The following is a 22395-nucleotide window of genomic DNA, read 5'->3' as shown; positions in this document are numbered from 1 at the left end:
CTTTATAAACTTAAGATTGAGCCACTGGAGTCACTTGGACTATATTAACGATGTCTTTAATACATTTTCTGGGCCAGCAAGTTATAGTGTCTTAGAAGCCTATAGAGAAGTGATCCAGCTCTCAGATTTAATCAAATTCAATATTTGTGTTCCGAAGATGAACGAAGGTCTTACGGGGTAAGAGTAATTACTGACAGAATTTTCCTTTTTGGGTGAGCTAACCCTTTAACACATAAAAAGCGGCTACTGTACCCTCAACATAATCCGAAACTCCCTAGACAAAGCAGGTAAAAGCACTGAACAGCATCTAGTTAACATACTATATACAATGATATCCTGCAAGGACTCTTGGGACAATATTTGTACATATAACAACATTTCTTCCATAAATCCTTTAAATACAAATTATTACTGCTACACAAGCAAACTTTCCAGTGCTTTTCATTTTTTAAAGAAATGACGGCAACTTGTTGCATCTCTAGAGGTGATATTCAAGTTGGCCTGCAGAAATACATTTGTCTTTATTTCATGCTTCCACTATCAACATGGCCACCTTGATGAGTCTGTGTTTGCTCTTAATTTACATGACAGAGAGGGGAAGAGGCTCACATCACTCATGAGGCTACACACACCATTATCTACAATGGAACATCTTGCACTTGTTAGACATGGATAGCATGAATAAAGTCTGAAAGTGATGAACGCCGGACTGAAACAAATGGAGACTGTTTGCTCAAAGCACAATGTCATTTAACAATCCAAAAGCCTAAAGAATTGTGGCAACTCAGTCACCATTATTCAAGTAAACTATTTTATATTCTTTAATGGCATATACTTTGTTTGCTGATCAATGACAAGCAAAGAAAATAACCCACTTGATGCAATATGTAAAATAATTATAAAATGTCATGCATTATCTTTCAGGACCCCTCATCGTATGTGATCTGTCTGCAGCTTTCATCATTACAAGAAATATACTTCTATGGTTAAACAGCACATTACATGCTACATCTAATCTATTGACTTACCTCTTATAAACTCTTGAGTTGCACAGGAGAGGAGAGAGTGAATCAAAAAGCAGAAGGTAAAAAAGGATCTGTGTGACTTTGTCAAGGCCTCACCAGACAAGTGAAGTGGGACTGCGGCTCTTGGTTGCCTTGACGACGGATGCTTTTTCAAGCAAATCAGCCAATGAAATGCGCGCTGGTCATCATACAAAAGGCCATGTGACTCTCTGGCTGCCTTTCAGCAGGAGGAGACAAGAAACACGAGGAAAAATGACGTGTGAATGACAGCACTATTCTATTTCTTTATGCTCTTTTATGTCTGTTTTTTTATGATGACTGCGGTCCCATAACTAAAGTAGATGTCTGAAATATATTTGAGGTTAAATTGGGATTGGAAGTGTGTGCCTTAAGTCTACGGAGATGAAAGATTGCCACCTAGTGGACAATTGTGAAAATTACATCAGTGCTGGACCTCTAGTTTGAAAATTATTTTGAAATAATAAAACACTCAGTAATTAAACCCTGAGAAAGGTTTATGGTATTTAAGTATGAAATTAAAATAAATCACCAGCCATACCTGAGAAATACAGTAACGACACATATCGCCTATTCGCAAAGGACTCAGTAATGTTTTGGATCTATTCACTGTATACGTCCCTCAGACTCACAAAAAATCATCTCGATAAAACAAGTTTAATAAGCGTTCGAGATGAAAATAAATAAATGTCAGTTTTTAAATAATAAAAAAAAAAACATTACAAAAACAATAACTTTGCTATATTGTCATTGTTCTGTAATAATAATAAAAAAATAAGAAAATAAAAAAAGAATATTTTTTTAACCCTTTATGGGGCAAGTAACTATATTTAGTCACTTCTGCACACATTCAAAATGCCCCCCCCCCTGCCTCCGTTTGGAGTGCTAGAGTCATGTAGTTTGCTCTCAGCCAATCAGGGGAGATCAAGCTATCTGACAGATATTGACATCAAGGCATCTGACCAATCAGCAGTGGCCTGGCGCACCTCAAACACAGCCATCTTGCAGAAATCAAAAATATTGCTTTTTTGAACCTGGCTTCTCCCACAGTTATAGTAATAACATCATAACTAAACATGGTAAGTTGATGTAACTCACAAATTATTTGGTTGAATAGTTGTGTTAAAGATTAGGATTGCTGTTATTTGCATAGCATTTGTAAAAATTAGCTTAATGATTGGCTGAAAACTAAATGCACCATATTTGATCATATGCCCCGTTTACCTAAGTCGAGGAAGTGTCCATTTTTAGACATATGCCTTATGAATGTATTTTTTTTTTTTTTATAGTTAAATGGCATACACACGTGCTTATTGTTCATGTGAGGCCTAGTACTGTGTGAATTGATTTTAATTACTGAATATTGGTTTGTGATAAAACGCAATTATGAGCAAATATAAGCTCATGACCATAGGTGAGAGTAGGAACGGAAAATCGACCGGAAAATCGAGAGCTTCGCTTGGCAGCTCCTTCTTCACCACGACAGACCGGTACATAAACTGCATTACAGCAGAAGCTGCACCAATCCGTCTTCAATCTCCCGTTCAGGCCTTCCCTCACTCGTGAACAAGACCCCAAGATACTTGAATTCCTCCACTTGAGGCAGGAGCTCTCCACCAACCTGAAGTGAGCAAGCCACCCTTTTCCGACTGAGGACCATGGCCTCGGATTTGGAGGTGCTGATTCTCATCCCAGCCGCTTCACACTCGGCTTCAAACCATCCCAGTGCATGCTGAAGGTCCTGGCCTGAAAAAAACTCGTTAGCGCCAACTAGTGGCCGATTTCTTTCCAAATTCTTACAGACCTCTAGGGCCATGAGTCGAACATGCCCATCGAGTTTCGTTCCGATCAGCCTCCGTTAACCTTGTCTAATAGGTGCTCAAACTTCATTGGCCGATGGCGGCCATGTTTTTTGAGATACTCCAATGTCCTCATAGACATACATGGCACCTTGGACCAAGACACTGCATACCAATTTTCAAGTCAATCGGACTAACGGTCAGGTGGTTATAGCCTGTTTTATGTTTTTTTTCATGTTATAGCGCCACCATGTGTCCAATCGCCGCAGATTTTTTACTGTGACCTCAGATTAACCTATTACACATGTGTACCAAGTTTGGTGAAGATACCTCATTTACTTCTGGAGTTATAGCCGTTTTAGTAAAATAGGCCCCTCCCACAACGTACGTTTTGGCGTCCCTTAACATCCGTGAATCGAAATTTCAACTTTTTTTCGATAATTATTGATATTCAGACTCTAGAGAACATTTCTGCACTGGTTTGGTTCCGATCGGGCGAAAAACCTGATGAGGCCAGCACGACAACATCATCCGCAAAGAGCAGAGATGAAATTGTATGGTCCCCAAACCTGAAACCCTCCGGCCCCTGGCTGCGCCTAGAAATTCTGTCCATAAAAATTATTAACAGAACCGGCGACAAAGGGCAGCCCTGTCGGAGTCCAACATGCACCGGGAACAGGTCTGACTTACTGCCGGCAATGCGAACCAAGCTCCTGCTCCTACAGGGACCGGATAGCCCTTAGGAAAGGGCCCCGGACCCCATACTCCCGGAGCACCCTCCACAAGATGCCCGTATCAGTACCTAAAGACAGAGATGTCTCTAAATAAATTTGTGCCTATAATAAATAAATGTTCCTTGCAGTTTGTGTGTGTTTGTGTCATATATTTTTTTAATTCACTCTCTGTAATTTATTTTACCCTAGACAGGCAAGTGCTCATATATGGTAACTTCATTGACCTTGATTTGCAATGCAAAGATGAAAAAAATTGAGAATTTTTTTTTTTGTTTAAATGTCCTTTAACATCCCCCATTAGGGTTCTGAGGTTAAAAATTAGAATTTCCAAATATTTCAATGAGTGCCCTATAAAGGGTTAAGGTTGAGACACTGTGATTCAGTGATTTTTAAAACTATTTTTTTTAAGAAAGAAACTGATCTTTTAATTATATATGGACATTGTTCTGTAAAAATGATTAAAAGAAAGAATCAAAGAAAGAAAAAAGAATTAACCAACAATAATTTTTGTCATCAAGAGCTTGTCATCTGAAATTTCCCTCTAATTGTCAGTGATTTTATGAGAATTAAACTCTATATGGGGAATGATCTGCAATGAAAAATAGAAAAAATAAAAGAAAGAAAGAAAGAAAGAAAGAAAGAAAGAAAGAAAGAAAGAAAGAAAGAAAGAAAGAAAGAAAGAAAGAAACGATGTTATTTTTGTGTTTGCAACATAAGACAGCCCACCTGTAATGTAAAGGGTTGAGACTGAGAGTGTGTGTTGTTGTGTGTATTGAAACACACAGGGTTTGGGCGTGTGCTGTGGCTCTAAGCTCCCTCTTCTTCTTCTTCCCCCTACACACACAACACTCTCTCTCACACACACACACACACACACACTGCTCGCTCGCCTATCAGTCGACCCACACCGGCAGCTCGTTGTTCGATGTTTGTGTTGCTCGCATCTGCTTCAGCGAATCTGTAGCGCGCGAGAAGAAGAACAAGAATAACACGAGCTGTCTAATGACGAAAATAGTTGAGAGCAACGGAGCATTGAGGGGAGCAGCGGGAAGGATGTCGACATATTATTGACTTGTGCTGAGTGTCGTCGAGACGAGCGAACAGCGCCGTGGATTCTGTAAGTACTAGTCCAGCTGCTGTCTTTCTATGCTGTGTGTCGTGCAGGAATAACAGCAGCAACAAAATGTTCCTTGTAGGACGGAATTATTATTTTATTTAAAAAATGTTTTGCCACCAAGGCGTAAATCATTTCACCAGCATCCCGAAACTGAAGAACTACTCCTGTAGTGAACATGGAAAACGAAACAAATGCGTCAAATCAGTGCGCGCGCCTGAATTCCATTCATTTCTAGTTCGTTACATTGTAGCGAGCTGTGCAACTATATTCATATATAGGCTACATACAGCGGTGTTGCGTAGCTACTATGGACATAATGGTCGATGCAGGAGAAATGAGTTTATTTAAACCAACAGAGCAAGAAACGTTTTTATAAAGACTAGTTTTTGTAGCCTACTCGAGTCTTTACGTTTTTGAAACTTATTATGTCATCACATAGATTGGTTGCCATTGTACTGTAGGGCTAGCAGAGATCCACTCACTAAAATGACTACGTTGTTTACATTGCGCATCGTCTGAAAAGTCAATAAAGGTGATGTCATTGCATTTCAGCGGTAATGGGAAAAATGAAAGGGATTTATTACACATATACATAGCATGCCCCCCCCCCCTCCCCCCCCCCCCCACACACACACACACACACACACACACACACACATATATATATATATATATATATATATATACATACATACATATTAGTGTGGGACTGTGTGTGTTTTTAAAGGGTGAGGTATCCTGGTACAGTGTGATCACTAATTTTATGGGCAAAAAAAACTCTTTTGTTTCGGTAATTAAAAGTTGTTTTGCCTGACATGTGATCCACAGCCTAAAAGCAATAAAAAAGTTGTAAATTTCACAGGTAAGGCTACATGACAGGTGGAGGAGCTAAAAATAGATTTTCAAATGGAATACTTGATGCAGTGTCCAGTGACAAAGCTGAACCTGATGGCTTGACTGATGGTTTTTTAACAGTACACAGAAATTCAGATGAACCATACTTTATTTTTTCTCATTAGCAATAATGAATAGAATAGTTGTATAATAAGATTTATTTGACTCATATTTGTTAACTTTATTAACTGCTCCATGAAAAAAATTCACAAAAATGGTTTAGGAAATACTTTCAGATGAATATTCAGAAAAAAAATCCAAGCACATCTTAGATGATCAGCTGTTATATATAGGTTCTTTGACGTATATCTTCTCCTGAGGATCCATAATTTATTAAGTAGATTGTCAGAATTTCAAATCTAGTTTGAAAGGGATAAAATTACACAGGTTATGAGTGAAATAGACTTTTTAACTAATAACACAAATAGATCACTATAAGGGAAAGTCCTGTTGGCAAGTTTCCGCTGCAGCCCAAAATATATATATATTTATTTATTTTTGTCCAGTGTTACATCACTAGACAAGGGTAATTTTATCTGTCTTAAATATTGTCAGCAAGACAAGTGCTTTACTCCAGGAAGCACTGGTATACTCGTCATGGATGTTGACTGGAATCCCCCCTTTACTTTTTTATTGAATGAACTCCCTGTCAGTTCTGTTTCCTTGTAAGCTTATTTTAACTTGTTCAACAGACTGTTTCAAGTGTATAAGTCCTATAATGATTCATTTTATAAAAAAAATCAAATTTCCTTGTTCCTTCTTGGTTTCTTTCAGTTTCTGACTCCGCAGCAGTGAGAATGACAGAATATAAGTTGGTGGTGGTAGGTGCAGGTGGTGTGGGCAAGAGTGCTCTGACCATCCAGCTCATTCAGAACCACTTTGTTGATGAATACGACCCAACCATTGAGGTAAGCCTAAAGTCAAAATGGTAGTTTCTGTCATTACCTTTATCTCATATGTAATAGTTTATTATGTTCAGTTATGAAATTCAGATGGCACAGGCTGATAGGTCCTTTACATGCAATCTGCAAGCAGTTACACCGTTACCACATGGTACAAGCTGTTTGTTCTCTGCTGATCCTGCAGTCAATGAGATTGCTTGCCTAACATTTTAATAGTTTGGTTAATTGTATGCTGTAAGCTGGCCCTGCAGTGTGCTATCAGTGTTCCTCTGAAACCCTCCACCTCCCCCAGCTCCTCCTGTCTTGATCTGCTATGTATTTCTGTTCATGCAGCAGCACATCTTACATGCGCATGAGAGCGTGTCTGTGTATCTATTGGCAGTAGCAAGTCCATACTTGCTCTGCAGCAGCATAGTAGATCTAGTCCGTGAAGACCAAATACATTAACATTGCCATAATCAATAACATGCCAAAACTTCTTAGTGAGTTCTCATGATTGCAAAAAAAAACAGACCTCAGTGCAGAATATAGTTCCCTAATTTCAAATAAAATAATTTATGAATAGAAAACATACAAATTTAATCTGAGGGTAAAACATTCGCCCAACTTTGGTCAAATAATCCACAGTTTCCACTTTCTCTTTATCAGTAACAGAATATATTTCACTGCAGTGTCAGTTGAGCAGTAAGAGAATTCACAATTAGAGCTGTCATGATTCCTCGATTAAATTCGAGTACTTGATTTTAAAAATCCTCGATTGCAATTTAATATATTTTTTATGGTTTAATATATATATAATCTTACATATTTGTAATATGAGCGGATCCATTCACAGTAAATGCTGCTCCACATGAACTGTTATCATTTACATGCATGGAGCGCATCTCACACATCATCTCTGCATATGCTGTGAGTTTGGGTTGCTTATAACGTTCATCTGGGTACGCAATGTGCGCCATTTCATCAGATTTGAAATGTAAATAATTTATAAACCTATGCCAACACAGGAGAATACATCAATATGTTTCTAAATATGCAAACTGTTCATCGCTTGAAGTTTGCATGTTTTGATGTCCACATATTCTTGTTCAGGAAATTACAGTGGTTGTAGCATTTCTATTGTAAAGAAGTGGCCAAATATGTAAGATTAAATAAACATTTCAATTAAATGCAGTTTGGCCAATTTTAAATGAGGATTCTTGATCATACTGTAAAGTGTAACAACAACAATCACCAGGCGTTGGCGCCCTCTGCAGGCATTTGTTATAATAAATAACGGACATAAGATGATTGTTTATATTATGTATATCATGTATTTTAACAGTGTTATTCTATAAAACCATGATACTTTATGCCTCTTACGTTGGATATTTCTTCCTCACAGGACTCATACAGGAAACAGGTGGTGATTGATGGAGAGACGTGTCTGTTAGATATCCTGGATACTGCAGGTCAGGAAGAGTACAGTGCAATGAGAGACCAGTACATGAGGACCGGAGAGGGCTTTCTCTGCGTCTTTGCCATCAACAATACCAAGTCTTTTGAGGACATTCATCAGTACAGGTTAAATGATAGGAAACACATAAAAATACATCTTTTTGTTTCTTATAATAAATATCATTATAAATGTGGATTGTTTGCACTGCTTTTTAAAGGGAACAGATTAAAAGGGTTAAAGACTCAGATGATGTGCCTATGGTGCTTGTGGGTAATAAATGTGACCTACCAGCACGTACTGTGGACACAAGGCAAGCCCAGGAACTCGCCCGTAGCTACGGTATACCCTACATTGAAACCTCAGCCAAGACAAGACAGGTTAGAAACATTTCAACATTTCTATATTCTGTTGTATAACCAATCATTTTGATAATAAAGTATCAAGCTGTCCTAATTTCATTGAATGGTTGAATGTATATAACTGAATGTATATGTGCGTGTGTTTCTGATTAGGGAGTGGAAGATGCCTTTTACACACTCGTCCGTGAAATCAGGCAGCATAAGTTGAGGAAACTGAACCCGCCAGATGACAACGGCCAAGACTGTATGAACTGCCGCTGTGTGGTGTCATGATCTGGTAAATTCCTTCATTCTGTTAGCTGGTGGCCCTATTATGCTTTTTTAGATGTTACTTTTCATGTTGTGTGTATAGCGATATACGATAAATTAAGTTATGTCTCCTTAAAGAAAGAACCGATTCTGAAGTCTGACTATGTAGGTTTATAACAAATTTGCATGTTCATTGGCTTACCGCGAACCACATCTACTTTGACCCGCCCTCAAACACTGTAATTGTTGCTGAGGCCTGGAAGAGTTTGGTTCTTGTTGTCGACATGTCGAGATACTATTTTCAAGCCTGACTACGTCCGACTTCGTACTTCCGCTCAATTTCAGTTCGCTTCTGTACTCAGTCTGAGATAGCGACCTATCTCCCCGTTTTCCTCCGGCCTCAAAACAGCCGGCCAATCAACGAACAGAGGTCGGGCTGAGAGCCGTGACGTAGACGCTGATTGTACCGTGGATGCGTAGATTTACTCATAGACAGTATATAAACGGGATTTACTTCACATAATCTGCAAAAGTCGTTCAGAGCCATGTTCTCTCCGGTATTTCGCTCGATGGTTTTGTTTTCGCATCATACATGTGTTTACAGTGGAAGTTAGATGCGGCTGAGCCTGCGCATAACACACGTCATAACCAAACGATATGTGATTGGCTTACGGGTAACCAATGATTTTAAACTTCAGACAAGCGTCCCCCCGCGAGAAAGAAAACGCTTTTCAATTATGCCCTTCCAGACTCTGTCTACGAAGCAAAGCGAAGTAGCAGAGTTTGGTATTACCAGGCTAACTATTTTCTGCTCTGCAAAAGCAAATCCACTTTGCATGCACTTCCAATGAATGAGTCCATGGGCTCGAATTGATACGGTAAAACCGGCGGCATTGTTACTGTTCGTATCACTGTGTATACAAGTGGAGGAGGTGAAATTCAGAAATGGTAATGGAAATTTCGTTTCCAACACACGCTGTAAGCAATAGACCAGGGGTGCCCAGTCCTGCTCCTGCCGATCGACTGTCCTGCACAGTTCATCTCCAACCCTAATCAAACATACCTGAAGCAACCAATTAAGGTCTTCAGGATCACTTGAAAATTAAAGGAAAATTAAAGTTTTACAACTCCCCCAGAGTTAAACAGTTGAGTTTTACCATTTTCGAATCCATTCAGCCGATCTCCGGCTCTGGCGGTTCCACTTTTAGCATAGCTTAGCATAGATCATTGAATCGGACAAGACCATTAGCATCTCTCTCAAAAAAATGACCAAAGAGTTTTGATATTTTTCCTATTTTAAACTTGACTCTTCTGTAGTTACATCGTGTACTAAGACCGACGGAAAATGAAAAGTTGCGATTTTCTAGGTTGATATGGCTAGGAACTATACTCTCAGTCCTGCGTAATAATCAAGAAACTTTGCTGCCGTACCATGAGCACATGATATGTGCTGCGTCATATCATTACACCTGTTGCACTCATGGTACGGCAGCAAAGTTTCTTGATTATTACGCAGGAATGAGAGTATAGTTCCTAGCCACATCAGCCTAGAAAATCGCAACTTTTCATTTTCCGCCGGTCTTAGTACACGATGTAACTACAGAAGAGTCAAGTTTTTTTTTTTTTTTTTTGAGAGAGATGCTAATGGTCTTGTCCGATTCAATGATCTATGCTAAGCTATGCTAAAAAGTGGTACCGCCAGACCCGGAGATCGGCTGAATGGATACGAAAACGGTAAAACTCAACTGTTTAACTCTGGGGGAGTTGTAAAATGAGCCTATTTCCAAAAAAAGTGGAGTATCCCTTTAAAGGCAGGTGTGTTTGATTAGGGTTGGAGATGAACTGTGCAGGACAGTCGATCGGCAGGAGCAGGATTGGGCACCCCTGAGTAGACCAATCACAACAGACTAGGCCATCAGACCTGACAGCAGAGTAGGCTCTCAGAAAGGAGGGGTTTAGAGATCATTTATCAAACCGTTTCAGACACTGTGAGAAAAGAGGTGATGCTACAATGTATATATGAAAAAATTAAAGGGTTAGCTCACCCAAAAATTCTGTCATTAATAATTACTCACCATCATGTCGTTTCAAACCAGTAATACTTTCGTTCATCTTTAGAACACAAATGAAGATATTTTTAATAAAATCTGAGCGATTTCTGTCCCGCCATTGAGAGCTACGCAACTACCAATTTGAATTTGAAGTTTCAAATAGTTCATAAAGAGGTCTTTAATCTCTGGTTTAATCAAAATTTTCTCAAGGCTTTTATTCACTTATAAACATTTATCACTTAACACATCAGTTGTGGTAAGCGGAAGCTCAAGCATGTTCGCTTGACGTGCGAGAACCAATGAGGTTCATTCCCGTGTGTTACGCATGTTCGCTTGAGCTTGTGTTTATGTTAGCTGATCAATGTTTATTTGTGAAAAAAAAAAGAAGCCTAAATTCAATCTGTTCATCATAATCGATCGAGTCTCTTCAAAAAATTTAGACTAAACCGCTCAATTCATATGGATTAGTTGAGCGGCACCAAGCATGCATTTGAAAATCTCACTGCACGCAATTGGATAACACTACGACCAATCGCAACAATAAACCCCATACGCTAAGCTACCAGCGGAGCTAAATGGTAGATTAGACTCTTGCCGTATCCGGTCCGGCAAAACAGCAAAAACGTGCTTCTTGCAAAGGAACGATTTTGAGCGCCGTCTTCTGTTCCACTTTTAGATAAAAAGCCAAGTCTAACTCGTTCATTGTAGCGGCCAAAGCCGTTTCAAACAACTTGTGTTCATCCATAGCCATCTTGCGATGTTTACTAATGACTTCGACGTCACAGCGCTGTTGTCATCTGTTTAGCTCGCCACTGGCCCGCCTATATCAGATAACCCGATGTGATTGGTGCAGCTCGGATACAAGGGCATATTTAATGAGCATCATTACTCAACGCTGAGCAAATTCAATTTGTGCCCTCGCGAGAACTCTGGATTTCCAGGGTAGTAATTGCCTAGCTGTCTCTCAGATTTCATTAAAATATCTTCATTTGTGTTCCGAAAATCTTAAAGTCTCAAAGTCTAATTGTTTTGGAACGACATGAGGGTGAGTACTTAATAACATAATTACAATTTTTGGGTGAACTAACCCTTTAAAGTGTTTTTTTGTTGTTGTTTACAACTTACCTGCGTGTAAACCAATTGTAGCAGACCTCCAAAACAAAATTAGGAACCATTACAATATAATAAATGGGGCACTTTAATAAATGATCCAACCATGGCTATATGACATAAATCTCTCAATAACATAAATATACAAGTATTCATGAATAATTGAACAATTGTGTAGTGCTGTACATGTTTACTCAGTTCTCTCCTTCTCTTTGCAGTGAAAGTGCATGGCGTGGCTTTGAAAGCAGTGCAGCCCTACAGACCACAAACACTGCAACACCTACACAGATGCTGGACGTTTAGAGCAGACTGTGTAAAAGGGAAATCTTTATTCTGGCAGCCCTGCGGTCTTCTTAGGGATGTTCCCATCGCTCTCCTTTACTGGAGAGGAAAGAAGTTGTACCTCATTTTAATGGTCTCAACACTGGAGTTGCTATACGACTGGATGAGCGCTGTCACACTTAAATATATTTACATTAAACAATCTATTTACTCTTAACTGGAAGTAATAGCTCAGAAAATAACCTCTCATATTGATTTGTCAGATGTGTATGTTAGAAAAACACTTTACGAGATGGGGAGGAGAATCACTACATCAGTTAGATTAGCATATGTCTGGATGTGAGGAAGATTTGTATTGTCATTTGCTTAGAAGAAGTCTAACCTAATAAAATGTACATAATTCATTACATTCTCTTGCAAAGAGAATAGTCATATGCAGTGTGTGTATCACAAGTTATAGTGCAATAGATTGCGATTAGAAGGTACATCTCCGATAGGACATGCTATGGGATCGCATTTATTCTTTGTTTGCCTTTTTGTATTTGAATGGCCCTCAGGGTCTTTGAATTGTGGCTTGATTAAATATCCAGATGTGATGCTTTTCATTTACATTATTAGACAAATGCATCACAAATAATTGCATTGGCTAAAGAAGACAAATAAATGAAGGTCTCTTTAAAAAAAAAAAAAAAACACACACACTATTCTTGTTGGAAAATGAATGCAAACCTACTATAAACTTCAAAGTTTGGACTGAAAAGCTTTTGTTGATATTGCCAGCACTGTGCAGTTCCCATGTTCAGGTTATGCTCGAAACGTTTGTCTAATCTTCAAATGCATTTGTCCCCTTTTACCTTTAGGAAGTACATTTTACATGTTTTGTGTCAGTAAGGAGTAATATACTTCTATCAGACATCAGATTGCTTGTATTATACACTTATTGTAAATCATCATGTAAATTCATCATTACTATAAATTATGATGGGACCTTCTTTCTGTTAGATTTCAAATCTAAACAAATGTCTTTCGATTTAATTTACGTGAATCAGATGAACACCTAACAGTGTCTTTGACTAGTGTTGAGTGTCTTCTCTTTCTGGCTGAAATTTGATGATTTTGCTAGATAAAGATTGCAGAGTGTTTTGTTCCTTGAAGTCTATTGATTGTTCTCAAGGACATACATGGGCGGATATGATTCTCCCTTTAAATCACATGTCGGTAGCTATGGATATGACCTTCAAGGGTTTCTATCAGAATGCTGTGGGCATCCAGATCGTTTTGATGGATTTAGCTACTCTGCCACAGAGTAATGTGGGTTTATCACGTGGTGTGATGGCTCCCACGACTTACTGAATATTGTTGTACATTAATATTGTTAATGTCCATTTTCCATGACACTCTTATTAACATTATGTAAAATACACAAACACATGACCTCGAATTACATAGGACCTCTATGTTATTCTGTTTTAAACAAGTCATAAGCAAAATGCTGCTACTAAATCAATTTCATGGAGTGTGGTTTTTTTTTTTTTTTTTTTTTTTTTTTTTTTTACAACAACAATAGCAGAACACAGCGTTATAGTAGCGTTCCTACAGAAGAAATTGCAAAAGTCTGTGTTGGCTCTGGTATTTAAATAATTCGGTTCTTTTTTTAAAATAAGTTGTTCTTATTTTGTGTCTATGGTGTGAAGGCAACACTGAATTTCATTTTAACAATCTGTCATTATAGATTTGTGCCTACCATTATGATTAATGTGTAAAGGAAGTGTCAAATAAAGAAGCTTGTTTTGATTTCCTGAACATCTGTTTTACAATATTTTTAAAGAGCTTTAAAAGTCGAATTTTACCTAGTCACTACATCCTGAATATGGATTTTTAAAGTTGAAAAATTATTATTGTAGCAAAACTGTAGTAAAGTAGAACCTACACTTCAACCAATGAAGTGCAACTTCTGAGTTCTGCGTCATCAGTCATCTGACCGGAAGTGAAGTAATGCCAGTTCAGCCGAGATTTCCTTGTTTGTTATGGATGCGATGATTTGGTCTTTATGAGTTTACATCCATAACACAGCTGTATGATTTAACTGGTAAACGCTGTACAATCTTTTTTTAAGTAATATATTAGTTCATAATCACTGTAAACATGACGACAATGAACGAAAATTCTCTACGGAAAATTCTGGCGAAGGTATGTTAAACACTTGCGTACCAGAGAAGATGTTTACAAAGTGTTTTACGTGATCTGGGTAATGTTTTTCTGTGTGTACACAGATTTATAAATACAGGGATCTGACCGCACGCGACTTAAACGTGACGTCTCACTATAAAGATCTTAAACCTGTGTTGGACAACTACGGTAAGACTTACTGTGGCTCTAAACTTCAAACACACTTACAAATGTTTAAATGTCGTTTTTATATTTTAAAGCACTTAACATTTATTTTCAATAAAGATAACATGAACATAAAAAGTTCGCAAGGTTTTAAATTTGGCTGTATGAAGTCACTTATACTTTTGTTTTCATTTTTAATTATATGTAGTCCTATACCAATTGATATCAGCTCAGTTTGCACAATAAATATATTTCCCTGGCCTGCATTCATTCAGCATTTTATTTTTTATTTTAGTGTTCAATGATGGCTCTACCAAAGAGCTGCTGAGTCTCACAGGAACGGTGCCAGTAAACTACAGAGGTATGGATACACTGCTTTCAAAGAAGAAGTTTCTCCACTCTTCAGACTGCCTTAAAAACAATCCAGCTGTACCCAGATGAATAAAGTCCTTATGTTGAACCCTTTTCCCTATTTAATATTTTCCTCTTCTATAGGAAATGTGTACAACATTCCCATCTGCATGTGGCTTCTTGACACGTATCCCTACAACCCTCCCATCTGTTTTGTCAAACCCACAAGTGCCATGATGATAAAACCTGGGAAACACGTCGATGCCAATGGAAAGATTTACCTCCCATACCTGCATGAATGGAAACCTGTAAGTGTTTTTATTTTATTTTTAATCTTTGTATGTTTAATTCAGGAGGGCGTAAACTCATGCATCTTTCATTTGCTTTGGTCTTCTCTTCTTTAGCCCCAGTCTAATTTGTTGGGACTGATCCAGGTGATGATTGTGGTGTTTGGAGAGGAACCACCAGTCTTCTCACGGCCCAGCACTCAGGCAACTTACCCAGCTTACCCGGCAGCAGGCCCACCTAACAGTAAGCATATACTTGCGTCTGATTGTTTTGGTTCAGCGCAATATATTGGATCTGATAGATAATGTATTTTAAGATTTAGGTTAGCATTTGATTTCGGGCATCAGCAGTAATTATATCATTTAATTTTTCTTTCCAGCTTCCTACATGCCAAGCACACCAGGCTTGCCTTATAGTCAAGGACACTCAGCCAATTCAGGGTAAGTGCTTTCAGTGTGCAAGTCACAAATCTTGACCATATGGTCTACCAGTCGACTATGTACACAAAAGTTTAAACTGGGGTTTTTTTTTGTGGAAAAAAATAATACTTTTGAGCAAGGATGCATTAAATTGATAAAAAAGTAACAATAAAGACATTTATAATGTATCAAAAGATAATCAATTTTAAATAAATCCCGATCTTTTGAATGTTCTATTCATCAAAGAACTAAAAAAAGATGTATAGGAAACAGTTATTTTAAATTGTAATAATATTAAAATATTACTGTTTTTACTATATTTTTGTTCATATAAATGCAGCCTTGATGAGCATAAGATAAAAAAAACAAACATTTAAAAACCGTACTGACCCCAAACGGTAGTTTGGTTCTCAGACATCTGCCACAGATCAGTGGTCTTGTTACGTGAGACAGCAAAAACACATACAATTTTTCTATCATCTGATTTGGGCCTCTTTCATATGCGTTTCTAAATCCAATACATATCAGATATCTGGTCATCTGACCTATGTCTAAAGACTTAAATCCGATCCTCCTCTTATTTCACAATATCCCGTCATTGACATCCATTGTAACAGAATATTTTGGTCACACTTTATATAAGGTGTCCTTAATTACTATGTACTTATCAAAAAATAAATCGTTTTGGTGATACGGTTAGGTTTAAGGGAGGGATTACAGTGTAAAGTGAGGGTCAACAGTGTAATTACAGCTGTAACTACATGCACGTATTTTTAAAAATAAGTACAATGTAAGAACATGTATCATGTATACAATAAGTGCATAGATTAAATCATTCATTTAAATGGTAATACATGGTAGTTAAAGACACCTAATATAAAGTGGAACACGTCAAGCATGCATTTTGCAGCAAAAAGACATTTATTTTTATACCAGCATTAAAAGGTTAGAGCATAACGCTGCCGGAAAGTGGATATGGAGGGCCAGAGTTGAGAACCCCTGCTGTAAATCAAAATATACGCTTGGTGAAAGCACCATAAGTTTCTCTAGAGACTCATGAAAATCTTGCGATAGACTCAAGGCTGTTTTTTTTGGCACAAATGAAACAACATACATGAGTAGGAATTAATATTTTTTTTTTTAAATTAGTGAGCATAATTGGCAAACTCCAGAATAATACACAGTATTTCCTGGAGAGAATAGCAGGAAAATAACAAATTTCAGATGAATACGGCTTTAATTAACAATACATTTTCTGAACAGATATACTCTATAACTTTTTTTTGTAATGAAGGCTTAACCAGAATATAATCATGCTAGATCTCTTTGAAATTGCCGCTCGATGCTCATGCAAGTGTTCCTATAACGAATCATGAAAATAATTGTATTTTCCTCCTTTGAAGAATTATTTGGATTCACTGGATTAAAAAGAGTTAACAGTGTAACTACAAATGTTAATTAATTGCATTAAATGTAATTACAATGCACCATCATGTATGAACATTATAAGTATACTGTATCAAATGTTTAACTTAAGGCCACCTGATATAAAGCGTGACCATATTTTCTTTTCTGTCTGTCAGGGGGTTTCAGGGCTACCCTTATCCTGCAACAGCTTCTGGATACCCCTCTACCGGGTCCTCTCTCTATACCCCGGTGTCGGCTGTTACTACAGTGGGTGAGCAATAGTAGTGAAATCTCAGAAACCAAGAATCTAATGCATTTCTAATCTAGTATCTGTCTCAAAAACAAGTACACTACCACTGGGGTTAGTGGTAAAATTTAATAAATAAAATAAACTTTTTTTCAGCAAGGATAGATTAAATTGATCAAAAGTGACAGTAAAGTAATTTATAATGTTATCATATAAGATTTCTTCAAAGAATCCGGTCAACACACTCGCTGCGCTCTCCCAGCTAATTTGGTGCTGAGACCTATGTATCAATCCAAAAATACAAAAAAGGTCTGCACTCTAAAAATCTTTTATTGTAAACAGGAGATAAAGTTAACAAACTTTCGGCTCTTTGCCTTCCTCAGTGTGCACACTGACAAAGGCAAAGAGCCGAAACGGTTGTTAACTTTTGTTAACTTTATCTCCTGTTTACAATAAACGATTTTTAGAGTGCAGACCTTTTTTGCATTTTCGAGGGGAAAAAATGCATCATACTTTACCACGGAAATATCGGAAAGTGAAAGTGGCATAACTGTTTTCAACTTTGATAATAATAATAAATATTTAGAATAATTTCTGAAGGATAATCTGACACTGAAGACTAGAGTAATGAAGCTGAAAAACTAGCTTTGCAAATACAGGAATGAATTTTAACATATATTCAAATAGAAAACAGCTATTTTAAAGGGATGGGCCAAACACCCCCCCAGAAGCTTTTTTCCCCTTGGTCGAACATTATTAAAGTTAGAGCTTATTTAGAGATATCAGCCGAATGGCTTAGTGCAGGTGCTAATGGATCCAAGGATGTATCTCGTAAATTACCCCACTAATAAAGCCCGGAATGGTACCAAACTTCTACAGAAGTACAAATAGGTTCTGTACTCATAAAATGAGGCATTGGAAAGTTTGTAAGTACATCAGGAGTTTATTTAAATAACACTTGCCTGATGGCTTATGCTACTGCTAACCCGGACGTCGAGGTCACTTCAGTGGTTTGGGAAAAGCACGTAAAAGTCCTGGCAGAAAGCCAGTATATCCAACATTTTTTATTATTTTTTTCCGAAGTGTTGACAACTTAGTGTTAACTAATAATTGTTGCAAACTGGTACTACCAACAAAATATTAGTTCATTCCTGGAACTGGGCGTCGTTACATTACATCCTTATGCATCGCTTTCTGCCAGGACTTTTACAGGCTTTTCCCAAATCACGGAAGCGACCTCGACATCCGGGTTAGCAGTAGCATAAGCCATCAGGCAAGTGTTATTTAAATAAACTCCTGATGTACTTACAAACTTTCCAATGCCTCATTTTATGAGTACAGAACCTATTTGTACTTCTGTAGAAGTTTGGTACCATTCCGGGCTTTATTAGTGGGGTAATTTACGAGAAACAACCTTGGATCCATTAGCGTCTGCACTAAGCCATTCGGCTGATATCTCTAAATAAGCTCTAATTTTAATAATGGCTTTGGCTCAAGGTCATGGTGCAAAGGACCCTAGGTTGAAATTACTCTGAACCATCCCTTTAAACTGTAATAATACTCAATATTTCATTTTTTTACTGTATTTTTGATCAAATAAATGCAGCCTTGTTGAGCAACTTAAGACACTACTTTTAAGAACATTAATAAATCTTACCAACCAAAAAATTTTCAACGGTAGTGAACAAACTTATTCCAAAAAAACTGTACTTTCAAACCCCTGCAAATATTTTTGCTGTGTTTCAGGACCCACTCGTGATGGTACCATCGGAGAGGACACAATCCGTGCATCTTTGGTGTCTGCGGTCAGTGACAAATTGCGCTGGCGGATGAAAGAAGAGATGGATCGAGCACAGGCAGAGCTGGATGCCCTGAAAAGGACAGAGGAGGACCTGAAGAGAGGCCACCAGAAGCTGGAGGAGATGGTGACCAAACTAGACCTGGAGATGGTACAAGAGAAACATTGTTGTTGATGATACCTCAGATAATAGTGACTGAAGCTTTTAACACTACTAATTTATACAATCTAATAAGTCACTTTTTAACAAGGCATCTGCCTGAAAGCATTGTACTATTAAATATTTTATAAAATGTAAAAATCAAACATGTTCTTTCCATTGAATCACAGGCTGATGTGGACAAAAACATTGATAGCCTCAAGCAGAAAGATGAGGAGCTGACTGTTGCCCTGGAGAGAATGCAGAACCAATCTGAGGACAATGACCTCGATGATGTGATTGTGCCGACCGCTCCTCTTTATAAGCAGATTCTGAACCTCTACGCTGAAGAAAACGCCATAGAAGACACTATCTTCTACTTGGGTGAAGCGTTACGCAGAGATGTCATTGACTTGGATGTCTTCCTCAAGGTTAGTCAACGGCCCTTTTTGTCATTGTCTTGTTGGCTAAGCTAAAACACAATATTTGAAATGTATTAATGTGAATATTCTGTTGTGTGCAGCATGTGCGCCTCCTCTCCAGAAAACAGTTCCAGTTGCGAGCCTTGATGCAGAAGGCCCGGAAAGTAGCAGGCCTCAGTGACCTGTACTGACCTGCCCAAATAAATCATTCTCCCTCTCAGTTATACCACGTGGTAAACTAAATCACAGTCTTTGTGATGTGAAAGGTGATTGTAATTTACCCAGGACCAAAACCCCAAATCTCTGTGAAACGGAGAGATTGAAGTTTACATTCATAGCATCTGTAGACAACAAGTGCAATGAATTAATCTTTATTATGTTAAAAAAATAAAATAAATAATAATAGTGACCTTTAAGGTTCTTAACTTTGTTGAGAGGGAAACAAAGAAAGGAAATCAAACAGTTGCAAGATACATTTTTGCTCAGCTAAGGAGTTTAGCATAGCCTTATAAAAACAGCAATCGTTGCACTTTTTGTAACTTGTGCCTCATATTCTTCTAAAGTGTCTTTTCAGGTATAGGGTGAAGGTAAAGAAGTATGGGAATTGCATTCAATATGCTCAACCTGAATGTTAGTCTTATTTGTATATTGTTTAATCTCCAAATAGTAACTGAATAATTCTCTTAAAATCAGCACTTTGTTTTATTTTTAGATAAGTTAGTAAACCAATCTACTTTAACATCTCAGAATCGAATTGTATCATTGTTAATGCTTAATGCATTGAAGCATTTTTGCAGTTCTACTTATGATAACAGTTGTTATGCTGCCAGTTTACATGAATGTACTTGGTTGAACTGCAAGCATATTATGCAGACATCTTCAGATTAAACGTGTATATCTATTTGAGATATGATGTATAAAACCACAAAGAATGAAGGGAACTGTTTTTGTTGTTGCAGAGAATGTAACGGCATTATAATCACGAATGAAGTGTTTTGCTTACAATCACGGGAAACAAGGGAATGAAAGACCAAATTATTGTGCAGTGTGTCTTTGAGGTATGAGGGTATTTAAAATGTTTAATGATTATCTGTAATAAAAATAAAAACTATAAGCTAAATCTGGGTCTAGTTATCTAAATATCTTACACTGCCACAGTAGATATCTGACATTTTAAAAATGTAAAATACATAGTTATTCGGTGTAATTTCAAACAGTTTCAATTTCATTTATTGTTCTGTTAACTGCACAAACCTCATATGATACCTTGATCAGTTGTACACAATGTTGCATTGAACAACTGACCAGGGCTGCCAAGTCTGCGGCCACTTTTAAACTGTTTTCTTGTGGGTTAAATGTTTGATAAATTGCATAAAGTTTTACCAGTGATAAAGCTGTGATAGGATGATGATATTTTTGTGAGGGAGGGACAGTGGTAGGGAGCCTGTGCATGGCTGTTTTCATTTCCATGGTATTTCCAGGATTGTTGCTAATGCTAGTAAACTAAAAATAGTATCAAAAAGTCAATTACGATTTTTTTTATTTATTATTAATATACATATATACTATTATAAACATAAAAATATCTAGATTTTTTTATTTATTGAGATTGTCATTTATAAATTGTTAATTTTTAAATAGTTCTAAAATATAGGATTATCACCCCCACCGATGGAATTTTCAAGAACTTCCCATGTAAAAACGGCTTTGTATACAATTGTTTTAAACCCATGTCTATCGTTAACAACTAGACTTCATATCTTTCAATACAGAGTGTGTCCGGTTACCACTTGACTGATAAATGTTCATCTTCATATGTTCCTTTTAGCTGTGATGTGTGACCTTGCATATTGTGTCTTGTGCCTCCTTCTACTCTCTAACACTCGCATACACACACTGCACCTCAAACTGTCTCTGTTCGACCATCGAAATTTCATTTCACAGATGATGGACTTCAGCCTCTAATCCAGCAGCTGTGAAGGAGGGTAGGACCGGTCAACTGTTTCAACTCTAATCAGCTTTTATTGCACACGGGAGAAAGAAACAGCCCGTCGCCGCTGGAACCTGCGCTGTTCGTGATTCGGGTTTGGGTTGAGGGGGACAGGAGATGTGTGGCTGCTGGATGTGATGTTAAATCTAATTCACTCATTGCTGCTAGGCAGTGATGTGTCAGCAGGTGGAGATGTTAAAGCTAATAGGCCTGTCATAGTTGCTAACCTCAATCACTAACCTTTATAACAGCCTATGCTCCTTTTAACTCAACCCTCTCTGCCTTTTCTTTCCACAATCTTGGTTGAAATTCTGATTTTCTTTTTTGCCTAGAGCGGTGCAGCTGCACTGACTGATAACCTTCTTGCGTCCTTTTTGAACTGAACAGATTACAACCCTTCTCAGTGTCTTTTATCTCAAAGGTGACAAAAGTCAAGTTTGATTTACTGAATATTTGATGTAGTATCTCAGATCAGGCCTGTAAACGCACAAAAAAAAAAGCACACAGAGCCCACAAATATTTTTACGGGCCTTAATGTGTCACCTTGGCATTGTCGATTTTTACTGGCCCATATGTGTGCGGTGGAAGAAACTGGCGTAGGTGTTTATTGGCTGTCAGGTCATTGCCGTCGCTCTCAGCTGGAGTGACGGCCGTAGCCTGCAGTGACAAGACAAAGCTGAAACATTGATTGTCTGTTCAGTGGAAGCCCCATCGTATGGGAATGCTATATGTTTTCATCTTTCTGACAGCCTGTTGGCCTTAGTTTGAGAAAGTTCTCTAGGCAAAACCCCAGGGCACAAGGGCTTGACTGAAAAATAGTATTCATTGTGAAGGCCTCAGGATTTGAAACACACCCTCCAAACACTGAAAGACTGTTGGATTGATGGAAAAACAATGTAATTTGTCCATACTTGTGGTTGAAAGTCACAATAATATCAACACTGACTTCTCATTTTTTATGGAATATTGCAGTATTTATTATAAATGGTTTGCACATAGGCTAATTATTTTTAATTCATGTG

The 22395-nt window shown here is 37.7% G+C and overlaps 2 protein-coding genes across 2 annotated transcripts; both read left to right on the top strand.

Moving 5' to 3' along the window:
- Nucleotides 1–4319: 4319 nt before the first annotated feature.
- On the top strand, nucleotides 4320–13524 carry hrasb (HRas proto-oncogene, GTPase b). The gene is made up of 6 exons (XM_084403969.1): nucleotides 4320–4693; nucleotides 6362–6495; nucleotides 7874–8052; nucleotides 8145–8304; nucleotides 8440–8563; nucleotides 11915–13524. Exons 2-5 carry the CDS (start codon nucleotides 6385–6387, stop codon nucleotides 8557–8559), a joined length of 570 nt encoding a protein of 189 aa, XP_084260095.1. The 5' UTR covers nucleotides 4320–4693; nucleotides 6362–6384; the 3' UTR covers nucleotides 8560–8563; nucleotides 11915–13524.
- A 399-nt stretch (nucleotides 13525–13923) lies between these two features.
- tsg101b (tumor susceptibility 101b) lies at nucleotides 13924–20503 on the top strand. The gene is made up of 10 exons (XM_084403902.1): nucleotides 13924–14168; nucleotides 14252–14336; nucleotides 14608–14673; nucleotides 14808–14971; nucleotides 15068–15194; nucleotides 15331–15391; nucleotides 16954–17048; nucleotides 18771–18973; nucleotides 19153–19392; nucleotides 19485–20503. Exons 1-10 carry the CDS (start codon nucleotides 14124–14126, stop codon nucleotides 19572–19574), a joined length of 1176 nt encoding a protein of 391 aa, XP_084260028.1. The 5' UTR covers nucleotides 13924–14123; the 3' UTR covers nucleotides 19575–20503.
- Nucleotides 20504–22395: the final 1892 nt, after the last annotated feature.

The sequence above is a fragment of the Rutilus rutilus genome (genome assembly GCF_951802725.1).
Source record: "Rutilus rutilus genome assembly, chromosome: 3".
In the NCBI taxonomy this organism is placed as follows: domain Eukaryota; kingdom Metazoa; phylum Chordata; class Actinopteri; order Cypriniformes; family Leuciscidae; genus Rutilus; species Rutilus rutilus.
This window is presented reverse-complemented; position numbering and strand designations above follow the sequence as displayed.

Coding starts and splice junctions, on each gene's coding strand:
- hrasb (XM_084403969.1), top strand. CDS start 6,385: ATGACAGAATATAAGTTGGTGGTGGTAGGTGCAGGTGGTGTGGGCAAG. Junction 8,053..8,144: donor GAGGACATTCATCAGTACAG/GTTAAATGATAG, acceptor TGCTTTTTAAAG/GGAACAGATTAAAAGGGTTA. Junction 8,305..8,439: donor CCTCAGCCAAGACAAGACAG/GTTAGAAACATT, acceptor GTTTCTGATTAG/GGAGTGGAAGATGCCTTTTA.
- tsg101b (XM_084403902.1), top strand. CDS start 14,124: ATGACGACAATGAACGAAAATTCTCTACGGAAAATTCTGGCGAAG. Junction 14,169..14,251: donor TACGGAAAATTCTGGCGAAG/GTATGTTAAACA, acceptor GTGTGTACACAG/ATTTATAAATACAGGGATCT. Junction 14,972..15,067: donor ACCTGCATGAATGGAAACCT/GTAAGTGTTTTT, acceptor TCTCTTCTTTAG/CCCCAGTCTAATTTGTTGGG.